The 24,028-nt window shown below is 44.9% G+C and overlaps 1 protein-coding gene across 1 annotated transcript in view; it reads right to left on the bottom strand.

Annotated features, from left to right (window-relative positions):
- UBXN7 (UBX domain protein 7) overlaps nt 1–21,688 on the bottom strand; it is a 40,087-nt gene extending 18,399 nt beyond the window's left edge. The window contains exons 1-5 of the mRNA XM_006267027.4: nt 21,574–21,688; nt 17,398–17,545; nt 12,874–12,941; nt 8,540–8,605; nt 6,169–6,281 (exon numbers count right to left, since the gene is read on the bottom strand). Coding sequence (XP_006267089.1) covers nt 6,169–6,281; nt 8,540–8,605; nt 12,874–12,941; nt 17,398–17,545; nt 21,574–21,646 — 468 coding nt within the window. The 5' untranslated portion in view covers nt 21,647–21,688. The remainder of the gene's footprint in view (nt 1–6,168; nt 6,282–8,539; nt 8,606–12,873; nt 12,942–17,397; nt 17,546–21,573) is intronic.
- Nucleotides 21,689–24,028: the final 2,340 nt, after the last annotated feature.

Genomic DNA, 24,028 nt, shown 5'->3' with positions numbered 1-24,028 from the left:
GAAGCTTCGCACAGCTCTACTAACTACCTCTTTTTGCTCATACAAAGATGATGGGGTTGTACAAGCAGTGAGGTTTTGAAGTCAAACTAGGCTCTTATTTATTATTACTCATGTGAAAGGAAGAATATGCCCAAATTTGCCTTTAGAGCTCGCAGCTAGGAAACACCCTTATAATACTAAAACTGAGCAGCATGTTTCATATGGAGACAGCGACACCAACTCTGAAGAAATTAAGTAAAATTACTGCTGTAAAGAAGAAACACACTGAAGATACAGGCGAATATTTTACTCATTAGAAGTTAGTGCTAGGTACAGTATGAATAGTTGTTTACACACTCAAAAGAACACACCTGAAATGCGACTGCCACATTTCTAGTTATGTATCTTGTACAAATACCGTGAAATATGCCTCGCAGGAAAGTAGGAGGGGGCAGGAGGGAGAGGGTGAAGAGGACAGAGGTATGACATGTGAAATCACACTTTTGGTACAAGAATAAAACCAAAGTTCCCACTTGTGACCTTCTGTGGGAACATTATTCCCTTTTGCTCTTTAAGGAACACATGCTCACCATTTACTATTTCTGATCTGGGCTGGCCCCCTTCTAACTTCACTATTTTTACTTTGCAATTTACTTTCCTCTCTCTTTCAATTATTGTACAATAAAGCCTACCCTAAAATTCCACATTTTACTTCTGATCTATATTGTTACCCCAGCTAGATGCTTAAGTGTTTTGCATATTTAAGTGTTGGTTCATGCCTTATTTATTCCAGCCGGGCCAACCTTTTAGGCATGTGCGTCACAAATTAGCCCCGCCTTGTCCCTAAGTGCCACTTTGATCCCCGTCCCTTGCTCAATCTGTTGCCCTGCTTTCTGCTCTAAGTCCTATGTTTCCTGCCTGATCTGCTGCTCTGCGTTTTGCTTGGTTCTCTGTGCTCCCTACCCAATTAGGTGCTTTATTTCTTTCTTCCTGCTCAATCTGCTGCAATGCTGCCTGTCCCTTCCCTAACTTGCCATGTGCCACAAACAGAGGCAACCCATGCCCCTGGGGGCAACTGTGGCGCAGGTGGCCCACCTCCTAAGGAAGAGCAACTGGCTGCAAAGTCAATTATTCACGTGTCAAGACATGCCAGTTGAAGTAGCATGCCCAATCTTAACTCCACATCCTTGCATCTTTGACATGCAGTCTAATCCCATACTGTTCTCAAAATACACACTTTTCCTAACTTCTTGAAAGAAATGCATGTTAAAGCAGTAATGTCTCAATGCTTTTAGGTACTTTGGAATGATATTTCTTAAGTGTGAGAGGGATTTTTTCAAAGAAGGAATTTTCCAGTTTACAGATCAACAAAGTGCCTGAGGCAGACCACATGTCTATTAACATACTGCAGGACTTGGACAGTTTGAATCCACCAGACTTTTCAGTCATGATAACCCAGTCATTTTCAATATAACCCACAATTTAGGCTACTGAAAATGCTGGAAAATTTCAACCCCAAATGATACAGAAGATAAACGAACTAGAAAGACTTGTGCAACCTTTACTACAATGGATATAGCCACTCCAGTGATAATTTGCATAATGACACAGAATTTATGGCACATTATAGGTAGAAAGCTATGATCCCTCCAAGGAGCTTAGAATCTAATATACAAACATTTGTTTAAACAAAAAGCTGGCATCAAGATACAAGGGCATGAAAGGGATAAGAAGCTGATAAAATTTTTAAATATTTTTGGATGCAAGAATTTTGACATATGACCTCAGAACTGCCAGAGACATACGAAATTTTGTAAACAGAATGCTTGAGTTACAGCTAGCCAGGGACAAGTTCTAAAGAGGGATCTCTAAAAGATCTGTGATTGCTAAGTGCAGAGATGATTGTTCCAAGCAAAACAGCAGCCTACAAAAGTAGAGTTGCAAGTGAAGATGAAAAAAGGAATGTGAAGAGGGTAAAAGCCATCCAGTGATAGAGGAGCGATGAATTTCTGGAGGCGAGAAAACTGAGGATATATGCTACAGTAGCGGCTAGGGGCACTAGCTAGAGACCCTCAGGGACCTTGCTGGGCTAGAAGCTGAAACATACATGGCCTCTATCCACAAAAAGCTTAAATCTAATCTTTATTACATGACATTTGGGTCACTAGGACAGCAGAATGAGATGAGACAGAGACAGAGAGAGAGAGAGTCACATGACAAATGAGAAGAAGCACAAACTTTGAGACCCGACCATAGGTCCACTCACTTCAGTAGCCAAGCCCTGGAAGAAACTGATGAACTCAATGTACGACTGATCTTCAAGACAAACTGAGAACAAGCTACATACAAATTCAGTGAAGACAGAACTGTGAAGATGAGGGACAGAGCTGGTGTCAAGAGCCAGATGAAGAATGAGAGTTTAACGGGTCTTATAGTCTTGGCTAGGAAGGTAAACATATTGACAGCAACGTTAATGGAGCACAGGATTAGCAAGAAGGGAATGAAAAGTGAATCAATAGAAGTAATAGCAACAGATTACAAGCCCAGGGAACTCAGGGGGAAGAGGTAATTAGGATAGTAGCTGGAAGGTGGAATACAAATATTTTTATAGAAAAAGTTTTGTCATAACACTATCACCATATTCATGTAACACACAAGCATTTAAGTGTTAAAGCAGTACAGGTGTTAAATTGCTGAAAGGTGCCTTGTGTATAAGGATATGAAATGAGTCTTCTCACAGGACCAAGCTGATCACAACAGTATTTCCTAACCCAAAATCCAGAATCACTTCTCTGGAACCCTACAGACTCTTGTTTTAGAGCGTAGTCAAATTATGTTAAATCTCTAGTACAGTGGAGCCAGTCTTTTTAGTAGACATGCCATAAATTAGCTCCACACCTTCCTCAAGTGCCACTCTGATCCTGATTTGCCAGTGTTTTCTTCTCTTTGTTGTATCTGCCGTGTGCCACACCCACAGAGTCTGTCCACGCTATTTATGGCATATGTGCCACAGTTTGGCTACCCCCTACTCCAGTACATGCTTCTGGATAGTGAAAGCCAAAGCTGCTGGTGAAGAATTACAGAAAGATCTCTCAAAAGTGAGAGAGTGGGCAACAGAGTGGCAAATAAAATTCAGTATTGGTAAGTCCAGAGAAATGCACAAGGGGAAAAAAAAGTAACTATATAAACAGTCATAGGCTTGGAATGAGCTGTTACCACACAGAAAAGAGACCTTTGAGTCATTGTGGATGGTTCTTTAAAACCATAAGCTCAATGTTCAGTGGAGGTTCAAAAGACCAACAGAACATTAGGAATCATCAAGAAAGGAATTTAAAACTAAACTGTTCTCCCTACCCTGCCATCCTTATGTCCTTATATAATTTCATGGTGCACCTGTACCTTGAGTATCGCATGCAGTTCTGGTCACTCACTTCAAAAAGGATACAAAAGAACCAAAAAAAGGTAGCAAGAAGGGCAATAAAGATGATCAGGTTATGGAACAATTTCCAGGAATGAGACTGAAAAGGCTGGGACTTTTCAGCTTAGAAACAGAAACAACTGAGAGGAAATAAGTCTATGAAGTCATGAATGGTGTGGAAAAAAGTGAGTATGGAATTATTCATTATATCTGAGAAAATAAGAAGTAGGGAGCACATACTGAAATCAGACAGCAGGTTCAACAAAAGGAAGTACCTTTTCAAACACAGTGTATAATTACAAGTAGAACTCACTGTCACAGGATGTTGAGGAGTTCAGTAGTATAAATGGGTTGGAGGAAAAAAAAGCACTAGACAAATTTATGGAGGATGGGGCCATCAAGGGCTACTAAACAAAAGAGGGAAGATGTATTCTCAGTCTCAGGACACCCCTAAACCTATGACTGCTGGTAACTGGAAAGTTATGACAGAGGACTTATCAGTTTACATGTCCAGTTTCTTCTACTTTCTTAAAACATCCACTACTTAGCACCATCAGGGACAGGATACTGGGCCAAAAGACCTTGGATCTGGCTCAGCACAGCAGTTCTTACCACTTAACACAGGGGTGGGCAAAATACAGCCCATGAGCCATATCCAGCCTGCCAACGGATTTTGTCTGGCCCACAGCAGGTCCCTCAGCCCCACCTGGTCCAGGCACAGGGGCAACCCGGAATCACTGGGTGGTGACTAGAGGTGTGCTGATATATCAGTGCCATATTGGACTGGCATCAATAAAAGGAAAATTAATGTTATTGGCTATTGGCTTTTTCTGGCCCGTGTTGCCAATAATGTCACCAATAAATAGAATGTCTTCTGGCCAGGGTTCCTGGATGCCGCGTGCATGTGCGCAGCCGTATGCATGCACATGGCTTGGAATGCAGCCAGGCAGTGTGGCAAGCAGTGCCCTGCAGGTAAGTCTATGGAGGGGAAGGCAGATTCAGCCCCCGACCCCTATGGTGAGGAAGGGAGTAGGGCTGGGGCAGAGGCAGGGGCTGGGGGCACTGGCCAGCACGGCAGTGAATGGGACCCGGGGTGGGGGCAGGAAGCCAGGACGGAGCTGCGGGCAGTTTTGTCCAGGGGGTGCAGGGTAGGGTGGGGAGGGAAGGGTGGCTCCCCACCACTGCATTCACCACCCAGGGTAGGAATACGGGGGGGTATGTGCTCCCCCAGATTTGTGCGCAGGGCCAATGCGGGCTGCCCACTATGGGTTTGAGGCTCTCCGCTCTGCTGCATTTGCCCCAGGGGCTCCGTGCCGGCTGCACGTTCCCTGCCTGCCCAGCAGCAGTGGCGGCAGCAAGTTGTGCCTCCTACTGCCAGGCAGGCAGGGGATGCACAGCTGACGTAGGGGCCCTGGGGCAAAGGCAGCAGAGCAGAGAGGCCTGAGCCCACATCCGTCCTCACCCTGCTCTGGTTAAAAGCATCCTTGCACTTAAAAATGGCAGCAGCAGCACTTGAACTAAAGCTCATCTAACAAGCTTTAGTTCAAATGTCCCCACTGCCATTTTTAAAGTCTGGAATGCTGATTTCCTGGATAAGATGCCTGGGGCTCTGTCCCGCTTCCTGCCCTGGGTCCCATTCACCGCACTGGCTAGGCGGTGCTGCCAGCCCCAGCCTGCCCGCCCCCCCCCCCAAAACACACACACACACACACCCCTTCCCCTCCACAGACTTACCTGCAGGGTGCTGCTCTCCACACTGCCCAGATGCATTCCTGTAAATTGGTTATGGGATTGGTATTGACTGATACAGCTGGTTAATAATTGGCTATCGGTATTGGCCAAGAAAATCTTTATCAGTGCAATCCTAGCAGTGACAACATAGGGCTGGGGCTCAGGGTACAGCTGCTATCTACTGGTCCCCACTTGTCCCTGCCTGCGGAACTGGCACCCATCATAGGGGCATGTGGCGAGCAGATTGTGGCTCTGCCCCGGGCCTCAGCCCTGCACTGTCACCACCCTGCAATCCCGATCCCAGCCCCAGCCCTGCCTGGCCGTCCTGCTCCTGGATGCAGCTCCCCGCTTGTAGCCCCATCCTATCTGGCTGACCAAGAGCAGGGCAGAGCCACTTACAGAGTTTTGGTGAGCTGTTGCAGGGGGAGGGAGGGTGCAGACCTGGCCCGTGACAGCTCACCAGAACTCCCTAAGTGGCCATCTGGCCCAAATAATTGCGCACCCCACAGCCTTTTGTTTATAATAGGGAGTAACCCTAGAGCCTGTAGACACCAAAATCAAATTTTTTTTTTATTTTTTTTTTTTTTTTTTAGAAATCGAAATAACTAATCTGTAGAATATTTTTTCACTAACACCAGGCAAAGAAGAGCAATTCTATGCATTCACAGACGACCTTCAAGCCACAGCATCTGTACTGAATGCAAACTAACTTCTTTCCATTCTGGTCAGCATTGTCCATCCAGTGAAATTTTTCACTACATCTGTTAGACCACCACCCTTTAAAAGAGGTAAAAGTTGGCCAGGATAGCCATCAACTTAAGGAAAGGAAGTTAGTGGTCCACTCTCTTGTAGCTAGAGGTTAGTCCTCCAATTCATTAGCATGTATTTCTTCATCCAATAACCTAGCCACTGGTATTTAATACAATATTTTCTTGCAGCTGACCGCAATGATACCACAAATCAGTATGAATACACATGCTAATGTAAGACTTTCAGGTTATGCCCAACTAACACAAATGATGAAAATGCTGGACACTTACTGTTTCAAAGCTGCCTTTGTGCATCAGGTCAATAGGAGGCCTGAAGAGGTCTGCAAGGGTAGTGAGTTTCTTATCTATTGCCCCTCCATTCCGCAGCTCCTGCTCCTGTCGAACTGTGCCGCCCCCAGAAAAAAGGGAGTTGAGTGAGATGAAATATTCACAACAGTACAGTATGTTGCCTTTACCTCCTAAAGTACCAACTTAGTGTGGTGCTTAGAGTTTAAGAATGGGAGCCCAAATGTAGGATTCAAAGTCCATAATAAGGAATGTGAGCACCTGTCCCTATTTTCTGCAACTGCCTTTAAATATTTTGACTAGTGAAACATTAACATCAATGGAATTGGTAACACCTACATCTTTTGAGTCAGGTTAGATACTGATTTAGGAATCTAACTTTAGGCTCCCCCTTGGCCATTTGGTTTTTTTTTTTTAATCTTGGCCTACCCCAAAATATTTGTATTTTGATTTTTCTCTGTTCCTTTATCTTTCTTGATGCCAAAAGGCAATTCGGAAAGAATCAGATATTTATGTATATTAACAAAATATTTTTTTAGGTTCACATTTAAGATTGAATCCTTTCACTGATGGACTCAAATACAATAATCTCTGACAAGTCAGGGGTTCTCAAGTCTTCTGTAGTGTGTGCCACCTCTTGGGCGCATCTACACATGACGCTATGTCACTGTAGCACATTGCTATGGCGACATAGTGTCCACAGGTCGACATGACCAACAGCTACTTTGCTGTAGCAGAGTACTCCCTGTTATAGTGCGCTGCTATGGCAAAGTAGCTGCTAAAAATAACCATACACCATGCATACACTGCAGTCTGGGCAATTACCGTGCTGTGCTTTAGTACTTCCAAAAGGAAGTACTAAAGCATGGGGCAGTAATAACATTGTTGTAGGGCAATGTGTAGATGCACCCCTTGAGAACATCTTGTGGCCATCACTTCTCCCATTCATGATCATACAGACTATGTTCTCTGACCATTTGCCATCATATAAAAACACAGTAATTACACCAACTGCTTATCCTAAATAAGCAACAAAGAATATTTTATGTTCAACCTTTGGCTTGTGGCTCAACTGCAGCCTATGGAGCCACTGCATCTAGCCTATGGGGTCCCCCACAGGTTGAGAAATCTTGCACAGAGGGGGAGCAACAGCCATTAATATGGTCACCCTCACGCCTGCCAAATTCTCAAGTCCAAGCCCTGTACACCCAGTCAGAGCCAGGCCACATGACCTTCTGCCCACAGGGCTGAGTTAGGGCCAGGCTATGCCCCCTCCCCAAAGGTGCCTCTTCCCCCCCCAACCCCCAGCAGGGCATGACCACACTCCCTTTCCCCCACAGGCCTGGTCAAGTCCCCTTTTCCCACATGGGGCCAGGCTGGAGCCAGGTCACATCAATCCCTCCCCCATGAGGTCAGGTTGGGGCTGAGCCCTTCTCCCAGGATCAAGCCATGTCCCCTTCACCCTCCTGGCATCCCCCTGGGGATGGTTGAAGCCCCCCCCAGTAGGGCTAGGTTCAGGTTGGGCTGCCTCCTGCCCTACTCTGCATGGCTGGATGCTACCCGCTGTACCAGCTCCAGGCACTGGATCAGAACCAACATCCAGCTACAGTCATTTAGAGATTTGCATGTAGGTGAGAGGAGATAATAGCAATTGGTTAACTGCATTAATAAAAAGGTTGTTTGCTGCTAATACAAACTCAGGACCAACCCAGAAATTAAGAATGCCAGAGCAGTGACATGGCCCACAAAAGACACCCATGCCCCCCCTCCTACCCCATTTCTCCCCATAAAAGAGAGCTCAATTTCTCCAGCATGCTTTTCCCTTTTCCACACCTCACCACTGGGAGGAAGGGAAAGGAAGGAGGAGAAATGGTTAAATTAGGTTAGATTACTAATGTCTTTCTGGACTAGCATATATTCTTCTCATATCTGTCTGGTACTATCAGAACACACAATTTTATTTTATGATAAGATTAGCAAGTACTTGGGAGAACGTCTATAATGTATGCTTTATAGACCAACATGGCTACAACCTTTATTCCTGATATAATATATGCCAAGCTTTGTATTTCCATGACTTAACCACCTCATAACTTTATCTAAAATTACCATAAAACAAGCCCTAATTGCAATACAAATGTCCATGAGGAATCGGGCGTTATCAGTAAGTTGTAATGGCAACACTTCAATTAAAGATTAGTAAAGTAGTTTTAGAATAAATTTGTTATGTGGTGCAATAATTTTAATATTGAACTCTATCTGATGACCAAAACCAACAAACACAGCTAACAGATGATGAGGTTTTATTTCACAAGAGAAGTTAGAAACCCTACCTTACACATCCACAGACACTTACTGGTTTCTGTTTGAAAATCCCGAAAGCCATCAAATATTGAACGGGCAGGTCTGCGTCTTTTAGGAGCTTAAGAGAAAAAAAAAGTATTTCAGATGTTATTTTAGAGTTAAACTTAAGAACAATGGCATACCACAGATATGTAGTACAAAGTGCTGAAAGTCCAAGGCACGTGTGTGAGAAGTAATATAACTGGTGAAGGATGGGATAACAAAATAAACAGGTACAAGTATACAGCAAAAGCTCTGTTATCCAGCATCCCCCTGAAACGGGGGATGATGGTTAATCAAATATGCCGTGTCTGGTGCACCACGCATCTGCGTCAGAGCGCCAGGGGACAGGGAGGGGGGCCCCACGCAGGCTGTTTTGCCCCAGACCGTGGAACACAAGGAAGAATCACAGCAAGTGGGACTCAGCTTGCGGTGGCAAAATTGGAAGCGGGACTTCCGGTTTCACTTTTGCCGCATCCCTCAGAAGACTGACAGATGTCAGTTAGTGGAGCTTTCCAGTTGGTAAAGTATTAGATAACACAGCTTTTGCTGTAATTTCCAGATTTCTTCAAATTTCCCACTACATTTGACTTTAGCCCATTCCCTCATTAGTATTTTTCCTCAAAAGAAATACAAGTTGCTACTGAAAGTTTGGAAAAACTTTCCAATCTGTTTATCCAAGCTGGGTGCTATTCTGCCTATTTGACCACTGCAGTACTTAATAAAGAGTCTCACCACACTCTTTAACAAATGTGTTCAGGATACTCAAGGCGGGTAAGATGCGCTTTAGAAAAGCCTGTGTGTACTGCATGATCAATAGAAGGAAAAAAAAAAAACCGTGGATGAAAATTTGCTAAAGGAGATAATGAGCCCCAGGGTATTCCCCAGTTCAGTTCCGCACGGTTCCTTACCCAGAGCCTCTTCCTGGCTGTTGGACTGGGTGGACAATAGCAAGGTTCCTCCATTTGGAGCCAGGCATCACTGTATCTCCAAGGAAGAGCCCTGAATGAGCTCTTTGCAGCTGCCTCTGGACATAAGAAAGAAGGAGGAGAGGCACCATTCCAATTCTCTATCTGGGCCATTCTCTCACACAGTCCTCTGCCATGTTTGGGTAAGGAACTGGGCTGAAGTTATGTGGTACCCATCTAGAGCAGTTGTTTCCAAGTATTTCTGGTTGGCCATGACAAAAAACAACCTACAGAGATTAATTCTGAATTTTCTTGCATCTCTCTCCTAACAGTTAAGACAGAAACAAAACAACTCGAAGACAATATTTTCAAGGGAAGTCCAATTGCTGCAGGAGATGTGCAAAGAGCAAAACAAAGTAAATGGGAGGAGAGCATAATATGAATTATACCAAATTAAAGCTTGCTTTTAAAAACCTATTTGCAAGGAGACTGACTGGATGCTCTAATGGACATCTCCCTTGTCTAACATCTATGGAGAAAAGCACATGTGTTCTGTCCCCACCAAGTGATCTGCTCTGTACACTAGTCACATTTTTCAGACACGAGTGTTCCAATACAGATTTTGGAGCTTAATTACTGAGTGCACACAAGCCCCTCTCAGATTAGGGACTGTTAACAAGAATTAACACTTCTTTGAAAATTAGGTTACTCCTACTTCAGTTTCAGGTAAGTGTCTCATATCAGGCATGTTAATCTGAGAACACTGTTCTACATGATCAGATTTCACTAGAAATGTAAATAAATTACCTACAGATTGAATTATCTGCCTGAAACAGAAAATAACACAATCTCATTGTCAGGAGATACCCCATGCAAATTCAAACCTAAATCTCTTTACACCTAAATTACAAGTTCTCTGGAGCAGGGACTGTTTTTTGTTATACGCCTGTACAGTGCCTAGAACAATAGGACTGTGAACTAGAGGTGCACCAATACATCAGTCTGATATTGGATCAGCACCAATATCAAGAAAATTGGTTATATTGGAAATCAGCCTGATGTGGCTGATAAATGTCCCATGCACAAAGCTGCAGTGCAGCACATTGGCAGTGAGGCGCGCAGCCTGGCAGTGTGGAGAGCTGAGTGTAGCCAGTAAGTCTGTTGTGGTCAAAGGGGACGGGAGAGGGAAGTGGCATGTGGGAGCAGATCAAGGCCCCTGCGGTAAGGGAGAGAGTGGGGGTGGGACTCGGGCAGTCGCTGCCAAGGTGGGGCAGGGCAGGGCAGGGCATGGGACGGAGCAGTGGCTTGTCTGGGGGGCATGGGGCAGCTCCCACTGCTGCGTGCACATCTGGAGGGCAAGGGGTGGGGGGGGGGTGCATGTGCCCCCCAGATCTGTGCAGGTTGGGGCAGGCAGCGGCTGCGGCCAGGGCCGCGCCAGGCTTTTCCTGGCAGGGGTTGGGCCAGGGCTGCATTCAGGGTGGGTGGTGGCAGCACTAAGAGGTAGGGTTGGGGGGACTTTGGTGAATTTTGGGGTGGCTGCAGCCCCCCCATGCCCCGCTGCTGCCCTCCCTGAACGCAGCCCTGGCCCAGCCCCCCCCCCCCCCCGGGAAGAGCCTGGCACAGCCTTGGCCCTGGCCTGCCCTACACAGATCCATGGGACACCCTGCTCCCCATGCCCTCCTAGGGTGCATGCAGTAGCAGCAGCAGCCACCCCCCTGATGAGCCATGGCTCTGCCCCATGCCTTACCCTGCCCCAGCTCGCAGGAGCATTGATCTCGACCACCCCCTCCCCCCACAAGCCCCTTCCACCACAACAAACTTCCCAGCTACACACAGCTCTCCATGCTGTATCAGAAATCGGATCAGTATCGGCCAATATGCCTCCTTAAAAATTGGCTATCGGTATCGGCCCCCAAAATCCCTATCAGTGCGCCACTACTCTGAACAATTACTGCCTGGCTAACACCATAATGTAAACAATCTCTTTCTTATAAGAACAAAGTTTTAACTAGCAGGAAAAGCAATCTTCTCTCTAGCCCTTCAGTTGAAGGAAAAGACCTTTCGAAAGCAAGAATAAGATAAAATCAAATTTTAAAGAAAAAAGTCCTGTGTGATGCATTTCAAACTTCCAGTCTTTCTAAAGGGCTAAATGAGATTGGAACTACTAGTAGTTACATATAACAAGTGGAAAAATGACCATTACCACCTTAAAATATATGCACATACAATCATTCCCTTGCATTGTGTCAAGTGAGTCATTAGGGTTTACACTGCAAAACCCACTGCATTAGCTTCTAGCTGTATTATGCACAGAACCTCCTACTTGGAAACATTTTGTTTAGTCTACACTAGGGGTGTCGCACTCACCCAGCACCCCCCCCCCCATGCTGGATTCAGATAATGGGGTTCCTCAGTGGCTGGATCAGTTGGCGAGGCGATGTCAGGGAGGTGTGGGGGTTACTGTGGCCACGACTCACCTGTCACCACTGACACCTATCCCCAGTGTGACTCTACAGCTCTCAGTGGTGGGCCCTACCTCTGCTGGCCCCACCCGTCAATTCCTGGCCCCTCCAGGAGCTCTGCAGGCCAGAATACACATCTCTGTGGAATAGATCCAGCCCACAGCCAAGTTTGGCAATTGTGGTCTATACTATGGCATCAGCACTACTAGCTGGGCCCCCCCAAAGTCACAAAAGCTGCCTTAACAGCCAAAGCTTTCTTTTCCTGCCAGAGCTGCACTGCAACAGGGATTCTGCTGGCAGAGATGTCATGTACAAGGCAAGATCTTTTCACACCCCGCAGCCAAAATAGTTATGCCAACAGAACTTGGCAGTATAGAAAAGGCCTAAGCCTCTGATAACATTTCTATTATAGATAAACAGCTTAGATGATTCAAGAAACTGAGTACCAAATAGAAATGAAATGCTTAGACATATTTTTCTTTCATATTTATCTCATCAACACCTTTGTCATCATGCTTCATACTCATCAGGCCTCATTTATGATTCTTTCATCTCCCCTCAATTCTCTGGTTGTCTTCAATCTATCTCTTTCTTTCCTTGTCAGCATGATACTTTCCAGACTCCCACTATTGTCTACCAACATCTCTAGTCTGGAAATAGTCTCACCTAGCCTTACACTGCAAAAATACTCTCAAACCACCATACTTGAGTTTACAGGAACGGTAAATTTAGCATAGCTAATTGGGTATTGTTTCGTGTCAAACAAGAGGCACTCCCAGTTGTACTCAATTTATTATCCATGATTCCTTTAAAAAGCTGCACTCCTAGTAGCAAAAGGCACAGATGGACTTCTGTTTCAGTGAGTTATAATACAGTGTCCTTGTCACCCACCCAATTTGGAGAGGACTTTAAAAACAAGGGGAAAAAAAGAACATAAACAAAAAACAAACAAATAAACAAACAACAACAAAACTTACCTCCAAACAAAGGCTCAGGTTCTACCAAAATTTCTTGTTTTTGTGGAATTGGTGCTCGTACTTCATCCCTACCAGAAAGAAACAACACTTTAGTAAGTTAAGCAACTACAGCATATAACAAAAATACCAGTTCCTGTCCTAAGGCTCTTAGAGAATTAAATCAGATTCAGATACTACAGTATGCGATTTCAGGAGATCACTTAGTCCAACCCCCTACACCATAATAGGATCAGACATAACAAGAGAGTCCCTAACAGATAGATATCTTGTTTTTAATAAAGATTACAGGCATATCCAGGCAGACAATTCTAGTGCTTCATTGCCTTAATAATTAGAAAGATTTTCATCAAAATAATCATCTCATGTGTCTTATATATGATACTCCTGTTAAAACATTCCAAAATATATCTATCTTTCACAACATTACCATATGGCTGACTCAGCTTGAGATCTAACATAACATCCAGGTCCTTTTCTGGAGTATGGCTGTCTAGTCAGTTGCTCTCTATTCTGCGTTTATTCATTTGTTTAATCCTTCCTATTGGTAGTACTTTGCACTTGTTTTTATTGACATTAATCTGGTCAATTTTGGATTCTCTCCACATTATCAAGATCATTTTGAATTCTGATCCCGTCTTCCAGATAGCCTGTAAACCCATTGCAGCTTGATGTCTTTTGCAAATTTTTGAAAAGTATACTCCATCACCCAAGGTATTAACGACCATACTAAAGAGTACTGGACTCAAAAGAGATACTGGCAGCACCCCAGTTTGAGAGTGAGCCATAAGGATTTTCCACCAGTTATGCATTTACCTTATTCTGATTTAATATAGACCATGTGTTCCTCTTTTGCTTAACAGTTGTGCAGTACTGTTTCAAAAACCTAAAGTCAAGACAGGACCTCTCCTTCATCCTCTAGTCTGGTTATCCTGTCGGAGGACATTAGATTGGTTTGGTATTTGTTCTTGACAAATGCATGTTACCAATTTATTACTTCTTGTCTTCTGGGTGCTTACAAACTGCTTAATCTTCTCCAGAATCTGCCCACAGATCTAAGTTAGGCTGAGTAGTCAGTAATTCCCTGGGTCTCTCTCCCTCCCCCTTTCCCTTTTTTAACATTAAACTTTAATACTAAATTTATCTTTTTCAGTCCTCTGAGACTTTCCTAAGTTCTATGAGCTGTCAAAGGAAATTGAAGCTATTGGTTCCCTAAGTACTTTAGGGTGAATTTCACCAGGCTCTGATAATTTAAATACATCTACACTAACTGTAACCCACTCTTCTTTTGTAGCCTACTGTCCACGTCCTTATGGAAATTAATTGCATTTTATATCTGGTCATAGCTTATTTTTGTTCACCTTTTTGTGAAGAGTGAAGCCCAGATGCATTGAATACTTCACTGTTCTCTACATCACCTGTTTTTGCCTTCCTTTGCTGTCAAGCAAAGAGCTAAGCTTTCCTTTGTCTTCCTCTTATTTAAATAATATATATACCAAGCATTAAGTAAAGATAATGTACAAGAATACATTTTTTAGTGAGTACATTTCAAGTGTGTCAAAGGCTTCACAGAAGTGAATCTGAGAAACCTGAATGGAAACTAGGGTTCTATGTATGAAGGTAGGCAAAAAACCCCAAACAAACAAAAAAACAACTGCAGACTAGAGTCTACACAGTACTGAGCAGTAGAGGTACACCAATATATCGGTTGCATATCAGATCGGCACTGATAACAGGAAAACTAACATTAATCGGCCATCAGCTTTTTTTGGCCGATAATATTACTGATAATGTTACCGGCTTTTTTTAGCCGGTAATTTTACTGATGTGCACAGCCGCAGCATGCACGTGGCCAGGAGCGCAGCCTGGCAGCTTGGAGAGCAGCATCTGGCCAGTAATTCTGTGGGGAGGAAGGGGCATGGTGGGAGCAGATCAAGGTCCCCAGGTGAGGGAGAAAGTGGGGCAGAGGCAGGCGCTTCTCAGCCAGGGCAGTAAATGTGACTCCAGGGGGCAGGACAGACCCACAAGCAGCTCTTCCGGGGGCGCACTGGGGGAGGAGAGAAGAGGCGGCTCCCTGCTGTTACACGTATCCCTGGGGGAGGCACAGGAGGCACGTGCCCCCCCAGATTTGTGCACAGGATGAAGGCAGACTGCACACTCGGGGACAGGGTCTGCGCCAGCCTCTTCCCAGTGCAGGGGCTGGGCTGGGGCGGCACTTGGGGAGGGCAGGCAGTGGCAGCACTGGGAGAGGGGGCTACAGCCACCCCTCCCAGTGCCACCACCACTGCCTGCCCTGAGCACAGCCCTGGCTCAGCCTGCCTGCTGGGAAGAGGCTGGTGCAGCCCCTGGCCCTGAGCCCACAGAGGGCAGCCCGCCCTTGCCTCACACACAAATCTGGGGGAGCACATGCCCCTCATGCCTCCCCCAGGAGTGAACACAGCAGCGGGGAGCCAGCCCCTGTCCCCACCCCCCAGGACTAGCTGCCCATGGGCCTGTCCCACTCTCAGGGTCACACACACTGCCCTGGCTGGGCAGCACCTACTCCTGCCCTCACTGCGGGGGCCTTGATCTGCACCCCCAAGCCCCTTCCCTCCCCACAGACATACTGGTCAGACACTGCTCTCCAAGTCGCCAGGCTGCATCCCTGTAAATTGGCTACTGGATTGGTATCAGTCAATATGGCTGGTTAATAATCTGCCATCAGTATTGGCCAAGAAAATCTGAGTGAACCCCAACTGAGCAATGCTTCGTTTCTTTTGCTGACTTATCAGTCATTTATGTACTATGTTGGAAGTACAGAGGATGGACTAGCCACCTCCTGAATGGAACCAATTTATTTCAACTAAAGCATATAGAAGTTTCAACTCATTGCTAGATAAGAGACTGATTCACAACAATCCATCTAGAAATGTGACTACCAATACCAATGAGTATGAACTTCTCTTCAATACCAATCCGAAAGGTATTTAGCATCAGTTATAACTGCTAGCACTACTCCAATTGTTTTAATCTCAAATACACTGTTATAGTCCTTGGGTTCCTTTTGAAGTTCCTTCTTTTCCCACTCAGTCCGCTTTCTTGGGAAAGAACTTATTGCCGTGCCTTCACCACCGAATTAGTTTAAATCTAGACAGAAAAAGGTAGATCGTTTTTTTCCGCTCAAAGATGCAAGATTTATTTTCACTGTCAAATTGCTCTATTTATCCATGGATTAGATAGCACTGACAGAGCTGCACTGCAAACTTCTCTATGATATCTGAGTATAACTTGACTCTAACCTTCAGTTACTAAGCTTATATGCCAGAAGGTAATGCAGTTTTCATCAGATCAGTCCTTGCCCTTTCCTGTGCTAACAAGCATGTCAATTTTTTGGCAGCTATTGTGGTGCTAAAGTTGGGGGGTGATGTTGTAGCTGAGGTGGTCCAGGAAAAATGTGAGACACAAGGATTTTTGTTGGTGACACATTTTACTGTGCCAATTGTCTAATTGGGAGGGATACAGACAAGCTTTCTGGTATGAAGTAACCCTTCTTCAGACCCATGAAAAAAAACTATTGCTGTATTTTTTACGGAGAGATAAGAAGCCCTGTAGTGAAAGGACTTTGCTAAGGCCAAAAAACTAACAATGTCTTGGCCACCAATCCAAATAAATCTAAATTCACATCAGCGCCCTGGTGGTAAAAGGTCATTCATCATCACAACCGACACCACAAAGGCAAAGCCCAGTTTCTGTGCCGCCTGGAAACACAATTTACATAGCTTGGCTTGTACACACCATCCATGCAAGACAGATGTCATAAAAAATTTACAGCCTGAAAAGTTATAATCTCTTTGGGGTAGGGACCATCTCTAGTAGACTTCTGTACATTATCTAGCACAGGGGTTGGCAATCGTTTGTTGGCATGGGCCACTTTTTGCAACCTGGGCCCCAGCTGTGGCCTTTAAGTCTCCACCTCTCAGAGTGGCCAGCTGTCTGTGGTTATCCTTGCCACTGATCCCTATTCACTCTGCAGCAAGAATAAGAGCATATGTCAGGCTCTGAAGTGGAGGGGATTGCCGTCCAAGGGATAGGCAGAACAGCACAATAGTACCTGCCAATCCCCCATGCTAAATCACACCTGTGTGTGTTGGATCCAGGGATCTGCCCAAGTAAAATAACAGAAGCACAAACTTCACATCTCCCAAATGAGTCTTGCGTGCTAGTTTTAGCATCCAGACATTCCACTGTTGCACTCGTCACATCTCTAGCCTGTTACTGCTGCAACACTGACATGCAATTCTTCAGTAGTTTTGAACGATCTTCTACTCCCAATAAGACCACTCTAATCAAACAATTATCTAGTGGTAAGAATGGCACCATCAGAGGAGCAAAAGAGCATTAGAGACTGTTCAGCAGCAAAGTGACAGCAAGCTAAGTGACTGGGGCAATAGTGAAATGCCTTCTATGCCAATTTTCGCACCTTTCAAAGTTAAATATTATTCAAGACAGATTACTCATTCACATGGATGTGTTTTAACAGGTACATACTCTGTGTGGGGCCGGACAGCTGATACCCCTGCCGAACTGGTGCTGGGCTCTTCTGCTATGCCTCCACCATCCAGAAACATGGTAACAGCCATTTCCAGATTATTGTTGCATGCTTCAAGCATATGTTTCCCCACACTTTCACTAGCACCTGCAGCAATGAAAGAAAGAAGTCTTCAGAAAACAATAAAAGCATGATTGAACACGTGCTGGAATGGCTGACCAGCAAGCCTTTTTTCTCCTGAAAGAATCAGCAGTTAGTAAAAATGGATAGTTAATGCAGTTATCACTTACATTTTAGAACCAATAAAAACTGATCTAGATATCTTGCTGTGGAGACGGTCTGGTTCTTAGCGATCCAGACTTCTCCATCTCTCCATGACAAAAAGCTGAAGAATTTAGCAGAAGTCTCTAATAGCTTTCAGGCTTTACCCAATACAAGGTTCTAAACAGCAATAAGGCACAACCACAATGCTGAATGATGTTGGGTCTTACACAAAATGGAGACATGCCTTATCATCCTGCTGAAAACTCAAAAAGCAGTAATGATTTCTACACACCTATGACAGACATTCATAGACAAGGTTTTTTTCTTTCTTTATCCATTTAATTCCTTATTGTATTATCCAGCCAGGTAATTGAAAATAGAGCAAGACACAGAAAACAAATGAAAAATTATTTTAAATGGTTTACAGCAGGGGTATCAAACACAGGCTGAAGGCTGGATCCAAACCAGCGCTCCTGGAGGGGCCAGAAGTTTAGTGATGGGGTGGAGCAGTGGTGGTATTAACTGCTCTTTGTCACTTTGAGTGACAAGTGACTTTGGCACCTCTGAGGTTTTATGCTGCTGTCACACACCCTGCCACTGAATTCCTGGATACAGAACCCCCTTGGGAACTTGCTTCAGCAGCAGCCCTAAACACTGTGGATGCCTGAGCCAAGAGTGGGGTTAGCAATGCACCATGTCCTGCCACTGGAGGCAGACCTAGATCCATCCAGTCTGTGTTTGATTACTCAGGCTTATAACATTATACTAACTTAACATTAATATACAAAGACTGTATGATGGGACCCATTTCCCCAGGAAAGCTTGACAAAGTAACTATTATGATGGAAGTCAACTACATTTTGGGACACTAACTGAAAAAAAGAAAATGCAAAAGCAATATTACTTAGAGGCAGCTAGGCAAAAGGATTAAAACTTTTTAATTTCAGTGACAAATCATATTTACCAGCATCCATTTCTGTGCTGATAAGACAGTAATGATCAGACAACATTTTTACACTCTGAAGTGATCACATCATCCTATAGTTTCAGCATCATTATACATAGTCATTCTCAGCTAAAATACAGCCATTTTCAGGTCTCTGTTATTCAAAAGCTATCACTGCAGCAGAAGAGACAAAATTGACAAGAACGGGCATGTCTAAACTGATCCTCTGCAAATATTAAAAGCTAAAAAAAACAAGTTTAGCATTTTTGGGTGGGAAAGAGTGTAGTTCTTCACCTGCCTTGAAATATAAACAAAGTAGTCACACAGTTTCACTGCAAAAAAAGACATTTAGAAATTACAGTTTCTTATAGTCACTCTTCTTGGTATCAGAACCATGGAAAAGCTGTCCTCTCTCTTAATAAAAGGAGCACGCACACCCACACACATGCCTCCCACACCGGTAAACGCCTATTTCACCTCATTCTCCACTAGTTTTATAAGAGTTCTTTCCATACCAGTACTAGTAACCCATCACACCTATAAGTCAAAGTTGGTGATGAGTCAAAGCTAACATCACAGCGTTTTTCCCAGAAAGAAGAAATAATTTTGTAACAAACGCTCACAGGCATAACATATTTAGCATGACCACTGAAAGGACTAGTACCCCACAAGGCTGTATTTGGATACAATCATTAACTTGAACATAATTTAAAATATAAATTTTAAATCGTAGCATGTCATTTTTACAGATATGTAGACAGGGAAGTTCCCTGTGGCTTATATCATCCCATTCACAGAATACTATTTTACCTTATGTTTAATAACAAAAATACATATATATAGGCAGAAATGCCACTTGCCTGGAAGCATAGTGTTCTCTGGGTAAGTTCAACAAACCTCTCAGTTCCTTTAAAAAAGGACATGTCCACATGCCACAAGGAAAGACATATCTGAAACGTTCTTTTTTTGGGAGAAGTTTCAAAGTAACTTATTTAAGAAGCAAGTTACTAGAAATTCCCCCGAAGTACACACAATGAAGTTACTAGTTCTGTTATATACAACCTAAGTCAAGCTCTCAAAGTTAACTTAAGAACATAAGACTTGACATTTACAGGGTTAGACCAAACGTCCATCTTGCCCAGTCTACTGTCACACAGTGGCAAGGAATGGATGCTAAAAGCAGAAGTGAACTGAGGATAACCAGGATTTTTTTCCATTGTTCCTCTCTCACTTGCTGCCTCCAACAATGAAAGTCTGACGAGTTCTCCTTCAGAGGTTGTATCTTTAAATCCCATGCACAATAGCTACTGATGCCTCTTTCCTCCAAGGATTTGTCCAGTCCCAATTTTTGAACCTGGCTAAACTGTCAGCATCCGTAACACCTAGTAGCAGTGAGTTCCACACTTTAATTACACGCTGTGTGAAAAAGAACTGCCTTTTGTTCATTGTAGTTAACAACCTTAATAAAGACTGAACTTTCTAGCAGCCTTAGATGCAATTTCTAACAGCAGCAGCAAAACATTTTCAACCCCAAAACTTGGTCAACTTGCCAACATGTTTTAGCTGCCACACTTGGAATTTTTCAAAAAGATAAATGTAGCCATGTTGAAAACGGGAGAACACATTTTGATGATAAAAGTGTCTTCAGAAAATTAGAGGAGCAAGGATTTTTTTCGGAGTGATTATCTTTTGAGAGAGGAAGTTGGCCATGTTAGTCTGAAGTCAGGCAGAGTAGATATGCACCTTATAGACCAGTGGTTCTCAACCTTTTTAGACTCAAGGCACCCCTCCACAACTGTTGAGAATTGAATAGCGCCCTGTTTTATTGCAGTGCTTACTCTCCTTCCAGAGGGGCCAGGCATGGAGGAAGAGGAAGAGCCAGAGAGGGCTCTGAACTTTAGCTTATCTTCTCACACCTCATGTCACCCTTTAAAGGCTCTTGTGACAGTCATGCATCGCCTGGCATCATGGTTGAGAGTCACTGAAAGGGACCAAGATATACAGAGCACAAGCTTTCATGAACTTAAGTTCACTTTGTCAGCTACTGTGACAAAGCGTTTGCAAGTTCATGAAAGCTGGTGCTCTGTATCTCTCTCAGCCTAGAGCAGTGGTTTTCAACCTGTGGTCGACAGACCCCTGGGGGTCCACAGACTATGTCTAAGGGGTCTGTGAAAGAGCACTATGATCAACCAAAAGTATGTGAATATCCGCATTTAGGATTCAAAGAGGTCTGCATTTCCATTCAAAATATTTTAGGGGTCCACAAAGGAGAAAAGGTTGAAAACCACTGGTCTAGAGGAGAAGATTTCTGAAGGTGACTTCTTTTATTTGGCCAACTGTGCAGTTGGGATGAAGTCAGACGAGCTGTCAAGTGCAAGGCGCTGTCAGGTCTCAAAAGCAGCGTGGCTTTCTACCTTTTTAGGCAGGAGACAGCCCCAGAGGGACGCAAAGCAGCCCTGGGAAAGTACCCCAGCTCTTCCTTTTCACTTGCTTTCTGACCACAAAAACCTACAAGCTGTTGTCCTCCGCAGAGGAGCCCGCAGCAAGCAGAAGGGTTTCAACCCTCGGGACTGGAAACCTCTGGTGTTGGCCCCCCCAGCAGCGTGAACCCACCTGGTGCCCTGCGAAGGACCCCAAGGCTCCCGGGAGGGGCCACTACCACACTAGGCCGCGTCTTTCCCACCTCTGACCCCACCACCGGGGCGCTGAAGCGAGGCCCGCTGGAGAAGGCCGCGCGCAGGGCACCGGGGCCTGCTTCATCTCCCCGGGCCAGGGACAGACTCCGCCCCGGGCGACCGCGGCCACGACAGGAGGGGGCCCAGCTGCCAGCCCCGGTCGGGCCCAGTCTCGGCTCGACGCCGACTGACACTGACAGCGGCCGGGGCCGGGGCCGGGGCACCCCAGGAGCGGTAGCGCGGGCCCAACCCCCGGCCCCGCGCCCGGCGGCAGTTGCCGCGCGCCTCACCCGTGATGGCGGTGAACTGCTGGATTAACCCCTTCAGCGCCGAGGAGGCCGCGGAGCCCCCGTGCGCCGCCATCTTGCCGCCGCCGCCGCCGCCGAACAACAACACGCACGCCACCTGCCCGGCCGCACTGCGCAGGCGCAGAGCCCCCGGCCGCCGCCCCGCCCTCTCCTTCCCCCACTGGCCGCCGGGGGGGGCGCTTTCACTTTCAATGTCAAGCTTTATTGAGAGCGGCCGCGGCGGACACAGGAGACGGCGGAGTGGGCCTGCGCGAGAGGCTCTACCCATCTCCTCGCTCCCGCCGAGCCGCGGCCCCTCCCCCACCCAGTGTGCAACTCATGTTATTATCACCGTCCATTATAATTATTATTAACAATAATCACCATTATTAGTAGTGATTACTTTTATTATTACAGCATTGTTTCGATCATTATTACTATTATTATTAATTATTATTAACCACCACACCCTCTTCAGTTAAATAATAATATAAAATAATAATAGCCCTGGAGTTTCAAAAACATTGCCTCCAGGAGCCGCTTGAGTTACATTTTCAGGTTCGCTCCCTGTAACAGCTCAGGTTAGAGCAGGGCTGAAACGTTCAACCAGTGCCTCCCTGAGTCCAGGAGCCGGGGCTTTAACAACAGGATGAGGGTGGCAGTGAGAACACAGCGGCGGAGGAGGGCATCCCTACGGCTGGCCCTCTGTGGTCAAACTGCCTTCTACTGCCGGTGCCCAGCAGGTAGGCATTAGCCAGGATGCTCCCTACCCCTTCCTAAAACACACGCCTGAGGGAGTAGAGGACTCCACAACGGAAGGTTTCACTCATCACCCCATGGAGATAAACGAAGCAGTTTGCTCTCTTAAGCTACCTGTAGCCTCCAGCCGATATCCTACCAGCCACACTTGAGGTAGCTCCCACTGTATGGCAGCTGCAGGGCAGATACACACTTCAGCAGATGCTACTGCATAAGGGATGCATAAGCCTTAGTCCAAAGGTTTCTTGGTTTTTTTTTAACCAGTAGGAAGTCTCAGCACATTTTCTCTATAATGAAAGGCTGAGGGGGCCCTGCTCATGGAGGCAGGGGTTACAAGCAGATAGCAAGAGTGACTTTACCTTAATACCCAACATGGAAGTACCCCAAAGCTAAAGCCTTCAGGCAAAGACCTGTATCATGACTGTACCAAGACTCAGGTTTTGTATGTAGCCCTCTGATTCAGCTTACACACATCATTTTAGCAAAATACATTTTGTGTGAAGAAAGTGGGCTAGATAGCTGGCACAGAGGAGGCGCACACAGTGAGTGAGGAAAATTTGGGAGTAATTTCATCAACCACATCTTCCATTTCCAGTCCTACAAGATCCCTGTGTCAAGTCCAGTAATTATTTTAATAGAAAATTAATGCTTAAGAAAAGTTTACTTCATTTTTAGATGTCTTTTAATACAATTTAGAAGCAGACTGCAGGCAGGAGAGGTAGAAACGATTGGTCTCTTAAGGTGCCATCAACCAAACACAAATAGCACTGAGAACAAATACCTTAACATTAGTGGAAATTGGTCCTGATATATCCAACTGTAGCATCAGGCTAAATTTAGCAGGTATGCTCTTCAAAGTAAATAGTCTGTACATGAATCTATTACATTTTTAGAATAAAGTAAAAGTTTTTAGTAGTTTTATTTTCATATCTGAGTGGCATTGACACAACCATTTCCTACTGTAAAGATGACAATCAAGTAAATACCATCTTTTGAGGATGACTTCTGAAATGCCTTTAATTGATTAACTAGATGCTACAGGCAAGAAGTTTGCTTCAAATGTACATATAAGGCATGAAACTATGCCTACAAACATCCATTTGTTATTAATTCCAATAGGCAGAGTGCTTTTTAAAAATCAGGCCACCTATTTAAATGCTCAAAAACTGCCTGGGGAGCCTAGGTCTAGGCTAGTGGTTCTCGCCCAACCTTTTTGGACTTGAGCCACCTCTCCACAACTTTTGTGAATTGAGTGGCACCAAATTTCAAAAACGAATTTATATATTACAATACTTACCACCTTACACAGGGGCTCGGCAGTAGGGGTGCAGGATTGTCTAGGCAGAGACAAGCCTGAGCCCAGCTTATCTGCTCATCTCTTCACACTTCCTGGCACCCTTCAAAGGATCTGGCAACACCCCAGGGCTTCCCATCACCCCAGCTGAGAATCACTGGTCTAGATAAGATACTCATTTAAAAATATATTTTTGAGTTTTTCTTTCAATAAGTCATTAGATGAAGTACCACCGTTAGTGTTCCAATGTGTACTGAAAGTATGCAAAGAAAAATGAACCTGTAGCCTTAAAGGTACCATTCACTAAGGCTTATCCATCAATTAGCTTGTGAAATCAAAATTACCCTTTGTGGGGCAACACAACAAGAATCTGAAGGTCACAATTTCTCAAACACCAGCTTTAGC

Source organism: Alligator mississippiensis, chromosome 7, assembly GCF_030867095.1.
Source record: "Alligator mississippiensis isolate rAllMis1 chromosome 7, rAllMis1, whole genome shotgun sequence".
NCBI lineage: Eukaryota > Metazoa > Chordata > Crocodylia > Alligatoridae > Alligator > Alligator mississippiensis.
The sequence above is the reverse complement of the archived record's forward strand: the minus strand, read 5'-3'. Positions and strand labels throughout refer to the sequence as shown.